Source organism: Pelodiscus sinensis, chromosome 10 (genome assembly GCF_049634645.1).
Source record: "Pelodiscus sinensis isolate JC-2024 chromosome 10, ASM4963464v1, whole genome shotgun sequence".
NCBI classification, from domain to species: Eukaryota; Metazoa; Chordata; order Testudines; family Trionychidae; genus Pelodiscus; species Pelodiscus sinensis.
Window position 1 is genome coordinate 37141594 of NC_134720.1, and position 18769 is coordinate 37160362.

At 41.9% G+C, this 18769-nt stretch overlaps 1 protein-coding gene across 2 annotated transcripts in view; it reads left to right on the forward strand.

Annotated features, from left to right (window-relative positions):
- The window catches only part of SERPINI1 (serpin family I member 1), a 98545-nt gene extending 86152 nt beyond the window's left edge, over positions 1–12393 (forward strand). For both annotated transcript variants that reach the window (XM_006127779.4, XM_075937885.1), the window contains exons 7-9: positions 5990–6076; positions 7484–7573; positions 11243–12393. In XM_006127779.4, coding sequence (XP_006127841.2) covers positions 5990–6076; positions 7484–7573; positions 11243–11319 — 254 coding nt within the window. In that variant the 3' untranslated portion in view covers positions 11320–12393. The remainder of the gene's footprint in view (positions 1–5989; positions 6077–7483; positions 7574–11242) is intronic.
- Positions 12394–18769: the final 6376 nt, after the last annotated feature.

An 18769-nucleotide genomic window follows, 5' to 3' on the forward strand; every position in this document is an offset into this window, starting at 1 on the left:
AAATGTAAATCTTGAAATTTTCAAAAGTTTTCATTCCAAATACAAACAAACACAAATTAGAAACTTGGATATCTGTTGCAAAAAGGAAATTCTGAAAGGAAAAAAAATTCAGAAAAAAATCTAAATTCTACCCTCAATCCAAAAAATGAAGCCACCAGCTAACTGTTGAGGACTGCCTTGCTGCTCGTAGGGGGCTGGGAGCTGCCAATGGTGTCCCCTGGGGCCAGAGGAATCTCCACTTATAAAATGTGACTGCTCTAGTCCTTTGTTCATGGTGCAGCATAAGAAAACTTGACTGTCTATCAAACTTGGAAATCATTGGTTTGATATTTCCGCCTCAAGCCAGGGGTGTGTTGCAGCACCCCTTGTTCCCGCACCACTGCCTGGCAACCAGGGTCCAAGCTCTGGTTTAGTGCAATTTTGTGTATACGGAAGGAGTACAGACTTGAGCATGAGTTCAAGGCCAGGGTTTACATTCTAGTGTTGACACACCCTGAGAGTCCCTGTTTAAGCCAGGTTTTCTATAGCAGAGACACTGGAAGCCCTAGTATCTGTGGTTCCTGGGGTACCTTGGAGAGCTGTAGAGTAACCCAGCCATACAACTGCCCATAAGGCAAGAAAACAAGAAGGATTTTTTTTGGTAGGAACAGAGGCTGCGTTTTGGAGGAAGCTTGTTGAAACTGAAATACAGGCAGTCCCCGAGTTACGCGGATACGACTTATGTCGGATCCGCAGTTACGAACGGGTCCGTTCCTCTCCCTGGTCTCCAGCAGCGGCTGAATCTGGACGCCAGTTCCGACTTACATACAGATTCAACTTAAGAACAAACCTACAGTCCCTATCTTGTACGTAACCCGGGGACTGCCTGTATGTCTGTGAAACATTTCAGTTTCTAGTAAGCTGGGTTTTCTGATGAACACCATTCAGTCCCAAAGAGCTTCAGAAATCAAATCCAGACACAGATTGTTGACTTCAGTGGAATTGCATGGGATGCCGTCTCAGCCCATAGGAATACAATTGCAGGATCACCACCTTAACTTTCACCATTATTCTTTTCACCTGGGAGCCGCATTTCTGGAGCAGGTTCTGCACAAACCCAGACCCAAAGACGTTTCCTGCCCCAAAGAGCTAACTATCTGGCGGTTCAGTTTTGTACTGAATTAATCTCCAAAAAGGGAAACAGACTAGTCAACTTGACTGATATGCCTGGATTGTGAACAATGAAGGGGGAAATATTTTAATTTATTCGTCCTAGATGTAGCATGCTTGTGGGGACAGAAGCTCTTGGGCACCTCTAAACCTGAAGTGGGAAACTGAGGAAATGTTGCTATTTGTTGCTAGTTTAATTCAAATACTAGCTACCTGCTGTGCAAAAGGAGAAAACTGAGATTCTGTGAACCTTCTGGCAGGTGTAATGTGTATATACCTGAAGGATTCCATGGATGCCCAAGGCAGAACCTTCTGTATTTGCAATGAAATGGGGGGGGGGGGGGAATCAATTGCTCTGTTGGTATTGGGATTTATAACAGTTGGGTTTTGTTTATTTTTTGTGTTGTTTACACAGACTAAATTTTGAGGTCTGAACTATTCAGTGTGGTTTGAGAATTGTCCTGGAGCAATTCAAGTCTGCCTTATTAGAATGCTCCCTGTATTGTCTGCTGAATATGATATTTCTTGCTTTCTGTCCTGAGGTGATATGTAGTGTTTTTTGCATGCACCGATAAAATGGAAGCCTCCTTGATTCTTAGAAGGGACCTGCAACTCAATGAGGAGTGACGTTATTAAGGCAGAGTCTTGCTGAACCATCTGTGTGGGGGTATATCACCCCAGTAGGCTTCCTAGAGGCATTGTGGTACAGGTAGCGATCCTGTCTCTGGAAGGGAATGGGCCAGAGAAACTCCTACTATACACTTCTTTCAGTTACTGAAAACTAGAGATTTTGACCCGACTACCATTGTGTTCCCAAGGATGTGAGGTGCAAAGACAGATTCAATTTGCTAACAGGTCACACTTGCTAGAAGGAATACATTTAACAACTCTTACACATTCCTGGGCTCCTCAGCTGGGACTTTCACAGGTGCTTGCAGAAGTTTAATGCCCAAATTCCACTGAGTTTCTGTGGGGTTTGTGCTTCTAACTGCTTTAGGCTCCTCTTGAAAATCCCAGCCTAATTTAACGGTAGCTGCTGGAGAAAATGGCGAAAGCATTATAGTTCAATCAAAACTGCCATTCATTATGCAGAGGTCAAAAAGGCAAGCCAAGTAGAGTGTACACATGGGAGAGAAAATACTGATGGTATATTAATATGTATAATTTGCATAGGGTTTTTTTTTTTAAGTTGTAATAGTATGGTCAGTTCTCACAATCTCAGATGCAGGAGAAAATGAGAAGCTCTAGAGTCAGTGACACAAGTGAACATGCTTCAGTACAGAGAGAGATTGAAAAGACGGGGATTGTTTTATTTAGAGAGAACAGGATGTGTTAGAGGCATATAAAATGATGAATGGTAAAGGGGAAGGAAATATTGAACACTAGACTGGAAGGGACTTTGAGAGGTCATTGAGTCCAGTCCCCTGCCCTCATGTCAGGACCCAGAACCATCTAGACCATGCACTATAGATGTCTATCTAAACTGCTCTTAAATATCTCCAGAGATGGAGATTCCACAACCTCCCTGGGCAACTTATTCCAGTGTTTAACCACCCTGACAGTTAAGAATTTTTTCCTAATGTCCAACCTAAACCTCCCTTGCTACAGTTTAAGCCATTGCTGTTTCTCCTATCAGAGGCCCAGGGAACAATTTTGCTCCTTCCTCCTTATGATACCCTTTTAGATACCTGAAAACCGCTATCATGTCCCCTCTCAGGCATCTCTTTTCCAAACAAAACAAGCCCAATTCTTTGTCTTCCTTCATAGGTCATGTTCTCTAGACCTTTAAATCATTCTCGTTGCTCTTCTCTGGACCTTCTCCAATGTCTCCACATCTTTCTTGAAATGTGGTACCCAGAACTGGACACAATACTCCAATTGAGGCCTAATCAGCACGGAGTAGAGCAGAAGAATGACTTCTCGTGTCTTGCTCACAACACACCTGTTAATGCATCCCAGAATCATGTTTGCTTTTTTTTGCAACTGTGTCTCACTGACTCGTATTTAGCTTGTGGTCCACTATGACCCTAGATCCCTTTCTGCAGCACTCCTTCCTAGACAGTTGCTTCCCATTCTGTATGCGTGAAATTGATTGTTCCTTCTTAAGTGAAGTACTTTTCATTTTTCCTTATTAGAGTTCATCCTATTTACCTTAGACCATTTCTCCAGTTTTCCAGATCATTTTGAATTATGATCCTATCCTCCAAAGTAGTTGCAATCCCTCCCAGCTTCATATCATCTGCAAACTTAATCGGCTTCCTAATCCGAACTATCTAGTCCGTGCCGCGTGTAGTCGCGCGGCACGGGGTTCGCACTAGCCGGCTTTTAAAAATGGCGGAGCCGGCTTTATGCTAATGAAGCCCGGGAAATTCAAATCCCAGGCTTCATTAGCAAGTTCGGTATGCATACATTACCCCCCTAGTTCGAACTGGGGGGGTAGTGTAGACATACCCTCTGATATTCTGGTACCAGCATAGCTGCAATACTGCACACAGTCAACAAGCATTAGCATTCCTTTGGGTTTAAGACATACCATCTACAAGCTCATGGTATCTCTTACTCCAAAGGGTTTCTCTTGTTACATTCAGTGATTAGTCTAAATATTTAATGAAACTGTGGAAAGATTCTCAACTATAACTGAAATTGTACTATGTGGAATGGAAAAATACAGGCTATTCTCTCCCTCCACCCCCCCCCCCCTGTATAGAAGGGGAACTATTATAGGAGAGACTATACAGAAAGACTTCTAGCTATGTGTTTATTGGAATATTGTCCTCATAATTTACTGACCGGTTTTGCGTATAATGCACTTACTGCTGAGAGTTTACCTGTATTATGTGAGAGAGTGAGTGCAGCGTGGAGCTAGCTCAGCATTCTGAACTTCCTGAAGGTCTCCACATGGGCTAAATAGGGTGATGCCTGATTATTTCTGGGTGATTAACCAGTCAATAAGGTGATTCCGTTAAATGGGGAATGAGAGAGGAGGCGGGGGGAGGGGAGGAGAGGAAAAGAGTTGGATGGAAGGGTAAAGACTGAGAGATGAGACTTTTCTCTTTTTCCTCCTTGCTTCCTCCCATCTAAGGGATATGCTGAAGCTTGGGGAAAGCCATGTGGCAATAAGATGTGAACCTGGATGAGACACTGTAACTAAGATGCACTGTGGTCAACTTTATATAAAGGTGTATGGAGATGGCTTGCAAAATGAAATCCAGAGTGAGGAATCACATCCCATGACATATCAAAACCCTGCAGTTCATTCTGCAGAAAGTTCATTTTATTTGTCTGGATACTTTACTTGGAGTGGTAGCTTCCTAGGAAGGCTCAAATTAACCCCTTGGCCTCTGGATTAAGGGTGCAAATAAGCCATTTAGACAAATTGGTACCTTTTTTGCATTTACCATCACATATGAACATATCACACATTTGGTGGATGATCTTTCTTTAATATCTGTTATGTAGACACCAGAGTGAGAGTTGTGCTTAGCGCACAAGATAAGCAGATGATTTGACAGATGTGCTAAATTAATATAGCAAAGGCTTTTTCTCCCTGTTTTCATAGGCAACAGCAGCATTTCTGAAAGCTTAGAACACAAGTCTAAAGCTTGTAAAGTATTTAGCAGTCTCCTGTACATTTTACCGGATAAGATCCCACAAGAAATCAGTTGGGGCTTTTGTGGAAGAGATGTGAGCAGCAGAACTGAGCGCTAGTTCGGTTAAGGGCCAAGGAAGCTTATCTGAAGTTAGAGAGACTTACTGGACTCATGTGATAGGCAGAGCTGTCCTTCATCTCCATTGTTTACATTAGTATTAGAACCATTATCCCTTGTTCTGAGAGAGAGTTTACATAAATGAAGATCAAGTAGAAGAATATTCCCATGGTGTTTCTCATGGTGATGATTCAGTGTGTTCAGTTAATGATCTGATAGCAGGTATTGTGTACTAAGGGTTGTCCTGCACGGTTTCAGAAGTTGATTTAGCTCCCTGTTATGAATATTCTGTTTGTTTCCCAGCTCGCAGTTTTATTCTCTTGTGCTCATGTGAATGAGAGATTTCATAGCACATGCTCTTGTGTGATTATATGTACAGTGCAGATCTAATCCAGTGTGTCTATAGAAATACTGTAATGTATTACTGAGATGTGGTAAAAAATTGTTAAAGACTGTATTAACCAGAAGTGTCAGAGCCTTTTGACAGTATCTTATATGTTCTGATCCTGCTGCTATTGAAGTCCAATAGCAAACCTTCCAGTGTCAACAGTAGCAGCAGGTTCAGATCTATATTGAATTGCTGGGAGGGGGAAGAGAGCAAGCAACAACCAAGTGAACTTTGAGTCAGACACAACATTTCCAGTGGCATCACTAGGTATGAAGCTGAATCCTTGGTGATCACAGATGGTGATTCTATTGCAGTACTATCTGACATGGAATTTTTTAAGTCAGGATGGAGAGAAAATATGCATGAATAATTTGGGCCTGATTCCTCCCGGGAGTCCTATAGCCTCTTTGAGCACTGGTTCCAAATGGAGAGACAAGTAACTACTCTCTGCTTGTCATGTTACAGCCCTTCCTCTCCTGCTCTTGACTGGCCTTCTTTATGTGGAGTTTCATCACAACCAGGGCTCTCTTAGTTGTTCCAAGGTGCTATTGTAATACAAATAATAGTTAAATAAAACTATAAACAAGGAAAAGGCTGTTTTAAATGGTTGAGAGCTATCAAAGTTCAATCTGTGATTGCTGTTTTCCTTCAGGTATTGGAGGTTGATAATACAAGCTTTTAAAAAGCTTTGCTTTTTACTAACCTACTTTAAAATGTCTCCTTTTCCCCCTTCTCCTCCACCCAGATAACAAAGAGCTTTACCTTGCTAAAGCAATTCACAAGTCATTCCTAGAAGTTAATGAGGAAGGCACGGAAGCTGCTGCTGCCTCAGGTACCTGACTCTGAAAATCTGAAATAAATTAGAAGGCTGGCTGTCCTGTATGTATTAGTATTTTTTAAATGCCATGGTGCAGAGCCAAAAAGCTGAGCACAGTACAGCATGAAGACACAGTATGGCAAATGTCCTGGCTTCCAGAGATGACGCTGGAAATTGAAAATGCCAACATTTTTTTAATATGAATGTCATAAAGTGTCTTAAGTGCTCAGTGGAAAATATTGCTCCTTTCTCCCATCTCCTTTTTAATGAGCGCTGGAATGGTACATGCTACATTTTTGAAGCTAGATTTTCTTTCTGGGACTTTGAATCTTAGCTATTCAGAATGGTTGTGGTTATTGTATTTTTCTCCCTTGTGTGTGTTTTGCTAATTGAGATGTTCTGTATATTTTTGTTTTTTCTTTTCCAAATGATTAAAAGCACCTCAGTAGGAGAGTGTTGCATTTTAATAGGCATGTAAACAGGGATGTGAGCTGCGATATAATAACTAGAAAAGGCAAACTTGTCAACAGTGATGCTTCAAGGGCCAGGTGGTCAAAATACTCAGTTGTCACAGGCAAGTCTTGACACTCCGTCTTGCAAATGAGTTATTTTATTTGCCAACTTTCATTATGTGATTTTTCTCTCCGTAAGTACTTGGACTGTTCTTCAAGCGAGAGAAAAGCTGTGCCCTTTGCAGTGAATCCCGGTTACTCTTTTTGAGCTTGGCATTTAAAATTCATGTGAGCAGATTATTGGCATGCACAGGTTTTCTATTGCCAATGCAGTAAAAATGAAAAAGTCAATAAACCACTGGAAAGTAATAAAGCCCTAGTGAAAACCTTAGAAGATTTCCAAATATAAGAAAATACCAAAGGGCCAAAGTCTGCCTGTTTCCTCATATTTTGTTTTAACCCAATTCATTACAATACAGCAAACAAGAATGGGGTTGAATTGAAAATTGCACAGTCAGCCCACATTCTTAACTCTTCTTCCATCTAATAAGGAGTGTCTGTCAGCACTGAGGACAGGCTTAGAGCACTGTCTAGCACAATAAGAATGGTAAGAGATACCGTTCACAGTAATGCATTTTTCTTTGAAAGGGAATGACCTTGATTACCCAGAGGTTCTGCCTTTTCGTAAGTTATAAGCTATTCCATCATCACTGGAAATAAATTGTGCCACAGTCCATAGTTAATCATTCTTGAAACATAAATAGACATGTAATTATTTGGGAAGTCTGCTTCCTTTTAGATTAGATTGTTCATGCTGTTTCTTGGTGACAATGCAGTCCTGTAAGCTTGAATTCCTATTCATGGGCTTTGCAAGTATCCCTTGTGAATCCGTTAACACTTGTTAAGTTAGAGTATAGGGAAGATACAGTAATACCTGATTGTACTGCCTGTGTTGTTCTCTCCCCTTTAGGAATGATTGCCATTAGTAGAATGGCAGTGCTGTACCCCCAGGTTATAGTCGATCATCCATTTTTCTTTCTGGTCAGGAACAGAAGAACAGGTAAGTATATCCAGTTTCTGAGCTGCTTTTTCATTATTTACAGTGAATTCCCATAAGATCCATGCAGCAGAGGCTTCTGTTTAGATCAATAAACTGGTCTCAAAGTGTATTTTTTTTCTTCACTTTGTTTTGCGATGCTTTGTGCTGAGGGATTTTAACTAATCTTTCATAACCCACATTCCTGTAACACTCCTCCCGACCCCACAGGAATAGCCTGGAAAATTCTTGTTGCTTTTTATATTATTTTGAGGTAAGTGATCATAGGGAAAATTGACCAGTAATTTTAACTGAAGGTTGAGACAAAATTGCCATAATTTTAAGCCATAGCTCTACATTTCACTACATCGGGGATGGTTCAGACACCCTTTATGCAGTTGGCATTCTTGGAACACACCCTCTGGTTACAGTAAAATCCTGGCTTTAATATGTCCACAGAATTTGCCCCAATACCAAGTGATTTCCAGAAAGGAGAGATACAGCAGTGTATAACCGTATATACTCGATCATAAGCCTAATTTTTTTTTGTAAAAATGACATTGTAAAGCAGTGGTCTCCAACCTTTTTAAGCACAAGTTCACTTTTTGATTTTAAATGCAACCCAGGATCTACCTCAAACCCAAATACCTTTGCCCCACCTCCTTCATGCCTCTTCTCCGAAGCTCTGCCCCTGCTCACTCCATCCTCCCTCCCTTTCACCAGGCAAGGGCAGAGGGTTGGGGTGCAAGCTCTGGAGGGTTAAGGGATTTGGAGAGTGAGGCGGGGGGGCTCTGAGCTAAGCCTGGGGCAGGAATTGGGGTGCAGGAGAGGGTTCAGGGTACAGACTCTAAGAGTTTGGATCTAGAAGCTCAGGGCTAAGACAGGATCTTGGGGTGTAGGATGGGGTTCATGATTGGGGTAGGGGTTTGCAGTGGGGCTAAGGCAGGCTCACCCCTGCCCCACTCTCAGAAGCACCCAGCAAACTCCCTGTTTTGCCCCCACACCACTTTTTGAAGATACAGGGTGAGGGAGGAGGCACCCTGACATCAGCACCCCTTTTCTCCCTCCCCTGTTCTGAACAGCATGCAGGAGGCTCCTGGAGGATAGAAGGAGGCAGCTGCATGGCAAAGGGCAGGAGGTGCAGGGCAGTGAGAAGAGGGGCAGCTGAAGTGCTGTGGTTGACAGTCTCTAGGCCAACCAGTCAGGATCACCTGTCAGGCTGTGTCTAGACTACATGGCTCCATCGATGGAGCCATGTAGATGAGGGTTGTAGGCAAAGGCAAATGAAGCTGCGATTTAAATGATTGCGGCTTCATTTACATTTACATGGCTGCTGCGCTGAGCCAAAAAACAGCTGATCAGCTGTTTGTCCGCTCAGCGCATTAGTCTGGATGCTCCCGCGCCGACATCAAAGCCCTTTGTTGGCAGCCCCGTTATTCCTCGTGGGATGAGGTTTACCGGGGCTGCCGACAAAGGGCTTTGATGTCGGCAGGGAAGCGTCCAGACTAGCGCGCTGAGCCGACAAACAGCTAATCAGCTGTTTGTTAGCTCAGTGTGGCAGCCATGTAAATGTAAATGAAGCCGCAATCATTTAAATCGCAGCTTCATTTGCCTTTGCCAAAAAAACAAATCTACATGGCTCCGTCGACGGAGCCATGTAGTCTAGACATACCCTCAGAGGCTCCAAGATCTCCCAGTAGATCCTGATCTACTGGTTGGTGACCACTGATGTAAAGAGTGGGAGTAGGCCTGTGAATGGGTCACTGTGTTTTACCAGGTGTTTTTAACTTGGAGCGTGATGGAAAACTTTAGTTCCCAGCCCAGCAGGACAATCCCACTGGGCACAGTTAACAGTAGCCAATGGGAGCTGAGAGGCTCCATGTCTGCAGATGGTCCAGGTAAACAAAACATTTTGGCATGCCAGTGCCTTACAGCGACGAGCTGTGGCTGGAAGTTTGAAAACCACTGATGTAGAATTGGCTTATGAATTGGTGATTATAAAAAAAAAAAAAAAAATTCTAAAAATCACAAACTTGGAGGGGAGGTTGGCTTACGAACTAGCAGGCTTATGACTGGGTATATATGAACGTTCTTTGGTGCCATTGGCATGTATTCTGTGGCAGGCCAGGATAAGAACAGTCTTTTTTGGTAATATAGGATCTGATGAAACAATATATTAGTTTGATATTTGTAATTTGTTCTTGATAATGTTGTGAATGTTGACTGAATAACCAACAGCATTTTACTATGTGGCCACACTGGAGCTATCAGGACATCTCACCTAGCAAAATTCAGTAGCTTGAGTTCACAAGAATTATAGTTATCTGAGCTCCAGTATATGCAAAATATTCTTTCTTGCGAGTTAACATTCATATTGCAGTGCTGCCTAGAGTTGGGGCCGCACTGCGCAAAGTCCTATACAGACATTAACCGCTTTTGTCACAAACCTTGCCCCTGGTGAGCTAGGTGTGCCAGAGACAACCTGCCAGTGTACTATCCAGGAATGTTAAGCTATAGCTTATTAGACTCGCATTACTTCTGAATGAGAGCATCCACACTGGGTTTAATGCACTATAATTTCTGTACGTTAACTAATTTGTCCTGTTAGGGACCCTTCCAGAGAGATGTAGAAAGGGAAGTCAGTGGGCACCACAAAAGATTACAAACCTCCTCGATCTTAGAGTGGCTAGTGAGCAACTTGTACACTAAGATGCTTGATATGGTGACTAGGGATGTTGGTGTATAGCCATTTAAATAATTAACTAATAAACCTGGGCTTATCAATTAACTCTAACGACTACACCCCTCCCCTTACTGCCTATGAGGCAGCAAGAGAGAGGAAAGGTGGGAGCCATCTCTGGAGAGCCACCTGCCCACCTTTGCTGCCTCCCATCTGCTGCCTCTGTGGGAGCCAGTGCTCAGAAGAAGCCAGCTTAAAAGCCAGCTCCGCAAGAGCACTGGCTCCTGCCTCTCCTCACCCTCCGGTGTAAACGTGTATCTGCTAAAAACTCAAGTAGTTACACGTTTACATAGAAAGTCAAGAGTTAATGTCCCTAATGGCAGCTGAATGACTGAGGACAGTAAAGCTGATACATAGAACTCTTTGCCTCTTGGTATCCATTCAAATGAGAAAAAAGTCAGTAAGAGACCAGATTTTCATTCTTTTTAGTCACTGGGAGTCATGCCAATGAATTCAGTGATAGCAGGAACATGAACTTATCATGACAGTTGCCTGTGGGCAGGAGTCCATATATCAGTCAATGTTAACTGACACCCTTCCTGAGAGCGTCCACCTAGAGGCCAAGCACCGAACGGATGTGGAGACAGAATTGACATCAGTGGTGATCCTTCTAAGACCCATTGAAGTCAACATTCATCTTTCTGTTGATTTCAGAGGCTTTGGATCAAGCTTCTGGAATGTGTTGAAGTTCATTGTTAGGGCAGTTAAGACGTTTTCGTTCATTCTGTCTGTGCTGAACCTGCTCTGAGTACAAACAGAAAAACTCATTCTCCAGTGCCATGAACCTATAACCTTTCATGGATACCACACACAGACACACACACAAAATGTATAGACATTTTGCCCCTATAAAATCTTTGAATACATCATCAATAATGTCAAAAAATGGAAAGTAGTTTAGAAGTGTGTCCTTCTGTGTGGTTCTGACTGGTGTATTCTCTCATTTGGTTCAGGTACTATCTTGTTCATGGGAAGAGTCATGCACCCAGAAGCAATGAATACAAGTGGCCATGATTTTGAAGAACTTTAACTACTAATGCCAAACACTAAAAAGGAGGGAAATAAGCACACTGAGTTTATAATTGATATGTTTAAGGTTTGCCGTGTTTTACAATGTACTTTAGGACACTGTTTAAAATACTTCCATCTGTAACATGGTTTAAGTTACAAGCCAAGTTTATGGAGGAAAACTTTCAGTATTAAAATAATGGTTCTTTTGCTGTCATTGTGATTGCTGTGTTAGTCCTTAAAATAAAATTGTTTACGCGTTAAAAGTTATGTTTCTTATTTTAGTGAATTGTAACACGGACATTTAATTGATGAATACTATGTTTGTTACATTGTAAAGCTAACATGATCAGTAAGACTGAATTGGAATGTCTTCAGTTTTTAAACATTACCTGTGGCAAAACTTGGTAAATTATTCACCCATTTCTATTGATAATTTTGAAAAATGTAGTCTCTCTGGAAATATTTGCAAACAGATTGTGCTATCTTGTAATTCATTCATTATTTGAATGCTCTGATGCAAATCTTTTTAACTCCCTGGATTGATTGTGAACTGTTCTAAAAGTAAGTATTTGGTATTCACTGTACTGATTCTTTGCAATTGTTTAGAAAGACTTGTGGAGTAAAATCCTGACCTCCTTGATGTTGGTCTAAAGCTCCCACTGGCTTCAGTGAGGCCAGGATTTCATGCATGGTGACTTTTATTCTGTTAGGTAACTGTGGTAGCCCTTCTTCTGTGAAGAGTCCCACGTGTGAATCTAAAATGCTGTTTTTGTAAATATTCCTGCATGTGACTTTGACATTCACTTTCTATGAATGCTGATGCTAGTAAAACTCAAATTGCATGAATGTTTGTGAATAGTGAGCATGGAACAGGTATAAGCATGGCTGAACTGAAATAATTTACATAGTCACATAAATAATTGTGGATAACCCTCCACACAGAATATTTGCCTTGCTCTACTAATTCTAGCCCTGCAGTGCTCTCACTGTAGTGAGCAACAAAGGGTATTTCTATAAAAAGGCACTTTCACATAATCCTAAAATGTGTGAAAATGTTGTTCAATTTGCGAAATAAATGTCTAATGAAATCGAATCCTCTTTCTTCCTAAACTTCTTATTGAGAATGAAGTGCCAGATGGAACAGAATGATACATGCAACAATCTAAATATTAGGTGGAAAAAAAGTGCCACCCTTCACTGACAAGAGGGAAGGGAAAGCACCCACTAGTGCCAGACACTGACATATAATTATCACTTCTCACTTTGTGTAAAATATAAGATGAACTCTAATTACTAATGAAGGTGAAATGGAAAAGGAAAGAAGGTGGTTTTGTGTCTGGGGCATAAAATACAATCTGTGAGTAAGAAGTTGTATGGTTCTTTCTTCCAATCAATAGGAGTTTTGCCTTTGAGTTGAGTGGGAGCAAGATGAAGCCTTATTTCTGGAAAAGTTACTGGCTGAGCTGGAGGTGGAATCATTCATAGGGTTTCTGGATAGGTTTTCAGTTTAAACCAAGTCCTCACAAGCAGTACTTACATGCTGTACCAGGGAAAACATCCACAACTTGACACTGTGATTTGGATTTTTTGTGAAGGTATCTGGCAACCCTAAATAGGCAGGAAAAAATTGGTTGAGTGGGGGGAGAGGGGGAATTGCTGCACCTTTAAATTACCACGCTCCTCACCCTTGCAGATGCTGCCAGCCTTCCTTCTGAGGAAAACAGAAAATATCTGGTTTTTTACTAGTTGGAAGACCAAAATACCGAACTGTCCGGGTGAAAACTGGACAGTAGGCAACCCTGAATTTGGCTACTGTGGGAAGACAGGACACTGGGCTAGACCCAGTCTGGCTGTTCTTACACCCATCTCCTCAGGAAAAGGCCAGGCTAGCGCACCGCTCCTAACACGGGGACGGCAGCACTGGCTCCCAGGCAAAATTGGGCGGGAGGGAGTGGGGAGAGCACATATGGGGCAAGGGAGGGGCCCTGAGCCAGACTCTCTTGGCCTGTGGGACAATCACTCCCCCAGGTTCTGGATACATGTGTTCGATCAGGTGTTTGTGGCCCAAACTACAGACCCAGCCAACCTTCCTGCTGGGCAAAGCAAGCCAGGACTTGGTTGGGCTGCTCCTGGATCTCACACTCTCCCCCTGTGCATCGCTTCGCACAGGAGTTTCTTCCGCAGGCTCTTGGGGAGCTCCAGGCCACCCCAGTCGGCCTCAACCCGCACCGGGAAGGGGCACGGTGCCTTCCCAGCCATGGCTGGCGAGTTCCGAGGAGCTAGGCTGGTCACAGTCTTGTAGTGCTATTTTCAGTTTCATTTCAGGAGAGTCTCCAACCCCCTCCTGAGTTTCTTTTCCCTTCATAACTTGGTGCAAGGCTGCGGGGAGGGTGGGAGGCAGAGTTGGGGACCCAGCTTCCCCCCCGCCAAGGAAGCCAAATCTCCCTCTGCTTCTCCTCTCACACCCATCTCCTGGCAAGCAAGCCCATCTTTTTGAGCTGCTGCGCCTTAAATTACCATGCTCCTTGCTCCCCCCGCCCTTGCAGATGCCGCCAGTCTTCTGTCCGAGGAAAACAGAAAATACCGGACATTTTACATGTCCGGTATTCTCTAGGTTTTTTTACCAGACAGAAGGCCAAAATACCAAATGTCTGGGTGAAAACCGGACAGCTGGCAACCCTATTTGTGATACTCTTTTATATGTTCTTTGGCTCCAAGTCTGAGCCTAGTGGTTAGCCCAGAAAGCCTTGCCGAGTGCTAGGAAGAAGCATTGAAAGCAATGCAAGGCAACTTAGCTGAGTGCACGCTCCCCAGTCCAGACTTCAGAGTGGTGCTGCCTATGGAGGATAGTTACAAATGCCTCATGGAAACTAGGCAGGAGGATCCATGGAATGGCTGTTATACTTCCACCCCAAGCTGGCTGAGCCATTTGAGCAACTACTTTCTGCAGTGGAACTGCCCCAGTTGGTGCCAATACTAGCCTCACAGAACTTTGTTCTGTATTGTGGTCTGGGCTCCTAGAAGGAACTTGCAACCTCAGTATCACTCCCACAGAGAATCCTAGCTCCTGTTCAGCCTCCAAATTAACGCCACAATTGGAATTCATATTTTCATAGAGTCCAAGGCCAAAAGAAACCCTAGTTATCATTGAAACGGATTTCCTGTACACTTGGCTTACTTGGTTCTACCTTAGCACAGAGTCTGTACTTGTTGACTTCTCAAGTTCCGCCCCCCGCCCCCCTGCCACTTTATGTGTGTCTGAGTTTGTTTATAAAGGCCATAGAAATTTCCTAAAATGGTTCTTAGAATTTTCCCTTTGGAAAATTATCAATACTTGATTTTTTAAATTGCCAGTGACCCCTCAGGACTTTTGGTAAATTGTTCCAATGGTTAATTACCCTCACTGTTAAATTGAGCCTTGTTTTCAGTCTGACTCTCAGCCATTTTAATGTGTTAAATCTTTCTTCACTAGACTGAAGAGCTATTGTCTCGTGTGTTTCCCCAGGTAGGTACTTGTAAACTGTACTCAAGTCACTCCTTACCTTCTCTTTGGTAAGCTGAATAGATACTCAAGGAGCTCAGTCACTACATACATGTTGAACCTTTCTTGTCTGGCACCCTCAGAACCTGACCCATGCTGACCCAGTGAATTTGCCAGACCACAGGAGGTCAATGTTGTCTAGCAGAATTATCAACTCTTCCACTGCTTATTGAGGTCTTGGAAAACATTTAAAGGTAAATTAGAGCTAAATAATGGCACAGGTCACTGAGAGCCAGGGCTGGTGGCTGTAAACAAACTTTATGGGACCATAAAAAACTCGGTCACACCCATGATAAAGTGGACCAAAATCATACCGGCTCATGGATGTTGCCACACCAGAAAGTGCCAGACAAGAGATGTTCAAGCTATAGAATATTTTCCTAAACTTGTAGTCATTCTTGTGGCTGTTCTCTGAAGTCTCTCTAATATCCTTTTTGAACTGGGGACCTCAGAACTGCACACACTGTTCCAGCAGTGATAGCACCGGTGTTCTATACAGAGGTGAATATGGCCCTCTACTTTATATTTCTGTTTATGCATCTGTGTGTTACACCTCAGGTAGGTACTTGTAAACTGTGCTCAAGTCACTCCTTACCTTCTCTTTGAATAGATAGATACTCAAGGAGCTCAGTCACTACATACAGGTTGAACCTTTCTAGTCCGGCACCCTCAGAACCTGACCCAGGCCGATCCAGCGAATTTGCTAGACCCTAGGAGGTCAATATTGTTTAGCAGCATTACCAACTCTTCCACTGCTTATTGGGGGTCTTAGAAAACATTTAAAGGTAAATTAGAGCTACATAACCTGGCTCACATTAACCAGTACTGCACTGGACACTTTTGTTGAGCTGATGGACCACCATAACCCCCAAAGCCCTTTCAAAGTAACTGCTTCCCAGGGTAGTCCTCCATCCTGTAACTATGGCCCATATTATTTGTTGGCTAAATATGGATCTATACGTATAGCCTTACTAAAATGTATATTATATGCAAGCAAATACCTTAACAAGTGAGCTGCAAACTTTTGTATTGGAGACCTGCACTTCCTATTATTTACCACTCCCTCAGCTGTTGTCATCTGCAAGCTTAATCAGTGATTCTGTTTCCTCCCAGGTCACTGATAAATCTTGTTAAATAGAGCCAAGCACTGTCTTTTGGAACCCCACTGGAAATACCTGCTTGATCAAGATACTCCTGTTAGTTACGTTTTTGAGACTATGGAAGAAAACATTGTCCTCACTGAGTTTGTAAGCAACAAGTAACCAGAGGAAGTTTTATTACGAGCTGCAGCAAGGGAAAAACTGGTTCGGACAGGGGGGGAGCCCCCCCCTCCGAGGCAGATCCTCGAATACAAGCAATTATGAAGCAGTTTATATACTATTAGATATAATAACAATAACAATTAGTCTCCTTCCCATTACAAACACCAATGGCTAACAGTTATTTAGTTCCACCCAGATGCTCCTTATCTCAAGGTCTCTGCCAGAGTCAGCATTCTATCCTTATCTCCGTATGGAGGTGAGAGGCAAAGGCAGTGTCTAATTACAGATCTCGCGTTGTCAGGCTACAGACTTAGCCTGACTCTTGCTCTCTTGTTAACAAGACCAAGATGGCTGCACACAAATTCCCTTATTCCCTTTTCCTGCCTCCACAAGACCTACCAGTTAAACATCCTTTAATTCCTTTAATCAGCACTATGTTAACTTTATATCTTTTTTAAAAAAAAAATTATTCCAAAATATTGTGGTACCAAGTCAAATGTTCTACAAAAGTTCAAATATATTACATCAGCACTATTACCTTTATCCGCCAAATCTGACAGCTTTTTGGGTGAAATAACAAGATCTCTTTTCCATGAACCTAGACTGATAGACATTTTAAAATCAGCAGGTCCAGATAACTTGCATGCAGGGTAATATAATGAGAGCCTAACTTCTAATAGCTGCTGCTAACATCCTCCTAAGATTTGTTAGTGGAAGGGAATTAATGTTCTAATATAACATGACATTACCTGTTTTCCCCTAAAAATAGAACAGAAATATTAACTGAACACTTGTGAATTTGTGGCATTACTATTGATAATTATGAGCTTTTCATCTAGAAGTAGACCAATACTAAGATTATTTCTGTTTTAATATAGTTAAAATTATCTTTGTTGTCATTTATTATGCTGGTAGAGGTCATCTTGTGTCCCTTTGCATCACTTATCAATATTCTACAATTCTTAGCTTCCGTTGTATATTGATTGATATCTACTTTTATTATATATTTTTGTCTTCACCTTCCTTCTAAACCAGTTATTGTTTTTCAACCAATATGGCTTTCTTCCTTCTGCTGTGGAATTGTGGCTTTTGGGAAATCTAACAAAGTGTTCTTAAACAATTTACAGTCATTTATATTTTTCTGAGTTGATTTCTTCCTTCCTGATAATTTGTCTCATATTTGTGTTCAGCTTTGTAAAAATGTCCCTTTTAAAGAACCAAGTATAACTATTACTGGTCTGGACTTTATTCTGTTTGGATCACATTTATCATGTGCAATCATAAGCACTTGTACCGATGCTACCATTAATTTTTAGTGCTATGAACTTTTCCTCTGTCAAGATGAGTGAAAATCTAGAGTTTCCCCATGTTGGATGCAGTACTTTTTTGGATTAGAAAATTTTCATCAATAATATTTAAAAATTCCAATGATATTTTAGTACTGGCTCTACAAGTCCTCCAGGATATGTCACTTACAGAGAAGTCCCCCATGATCATGCAGCATTTTTCCCTCTGCACATTATAATTAAATGCATAAGGAGCCAATCCTCTTTTTCCAGTAGTGTGATTTGGCGGTCTATAGAGACATCAACTAATATCCCATCTGGTTAGGTCATTGATTTATAAGCATTCAAGATAATTTTCTTCATTTTACGTTTGCTATGCTTTTTATATATGAAAAGATATGATAACTGTGCTTTTTGTAAGTGAATAAGAGACTTCTTTAAAAACCAAAACAGTCCAGGTAAATGTCCAAATCCTTCTCTGGTGTTAGTAGAAGCAACTCCTATGATATCAGTAGAGATGGCCAACGTCAGATTTTTACCCTAGATCTACAGCCTCTACCATTTGCAGGAAAATACTTTCCATTATTTCTAATATTGTCATGCTACAGGTGTGCAAGTAAATATGATTTTTTTTATCATTAAACCTTTGGAGACAAGAAAATGGCTAGTAGTTTATATACAAAAGGCTGTGGTTAAAAATATTGTGAAGTGCCACACATGTTATCAAAAAGTCCGAAAGAGGTTTTTCTAAGTCTTTGCATTTGAGGAAGGTATTGAATTAAAAAAATCTAGTGCTCACCTATCAGTCCAAACTTTGGCATTGTGAGCTACTAATAATAAAAGAAGCCTCTCACTTAGCACTTTCCATTCTCAAAGCACTTTACAAAACTAATAATCTATTAGCTGTTCATCATATTGCTTTTAAGCTGTCCTAGTGCTGGCTCTCACCCTGCATTTTGCTAAGTTGTACTAAATCTTGTTGAGCTCCCCATGAATTCTGCAGGCTGGGGTTCAGGGATACTGAGGGCATTATTATTCTAAATTTGTTTGCATTATGTTAATATGCTATTCGTTGGTTTTAATAATGGATCAAGTACCCTAGCAAAAGCCCCACTGAAGTTGCTTTCCATGGTTTGGGTTGCAGATCTGAAAGATGCAGCAAGGAGTAGAGTTGAGAGAATGTGTGCTTTCCATGACATTATCCCATCTTTATTTTGGGAATCAAGCCAATGCATGTTAATGCTGACTGTTTCAGCTTGGCCTAAGCTGCTCCTCTGTAATAGGGATCACACCCATAAGGGAAGGGTACCAGGAGTAGCCTTGTGTGGAGATAAGGTAGAGCCTCTGAAAGCCATGTCGACCTTAAGGCCCAGGGCCCCA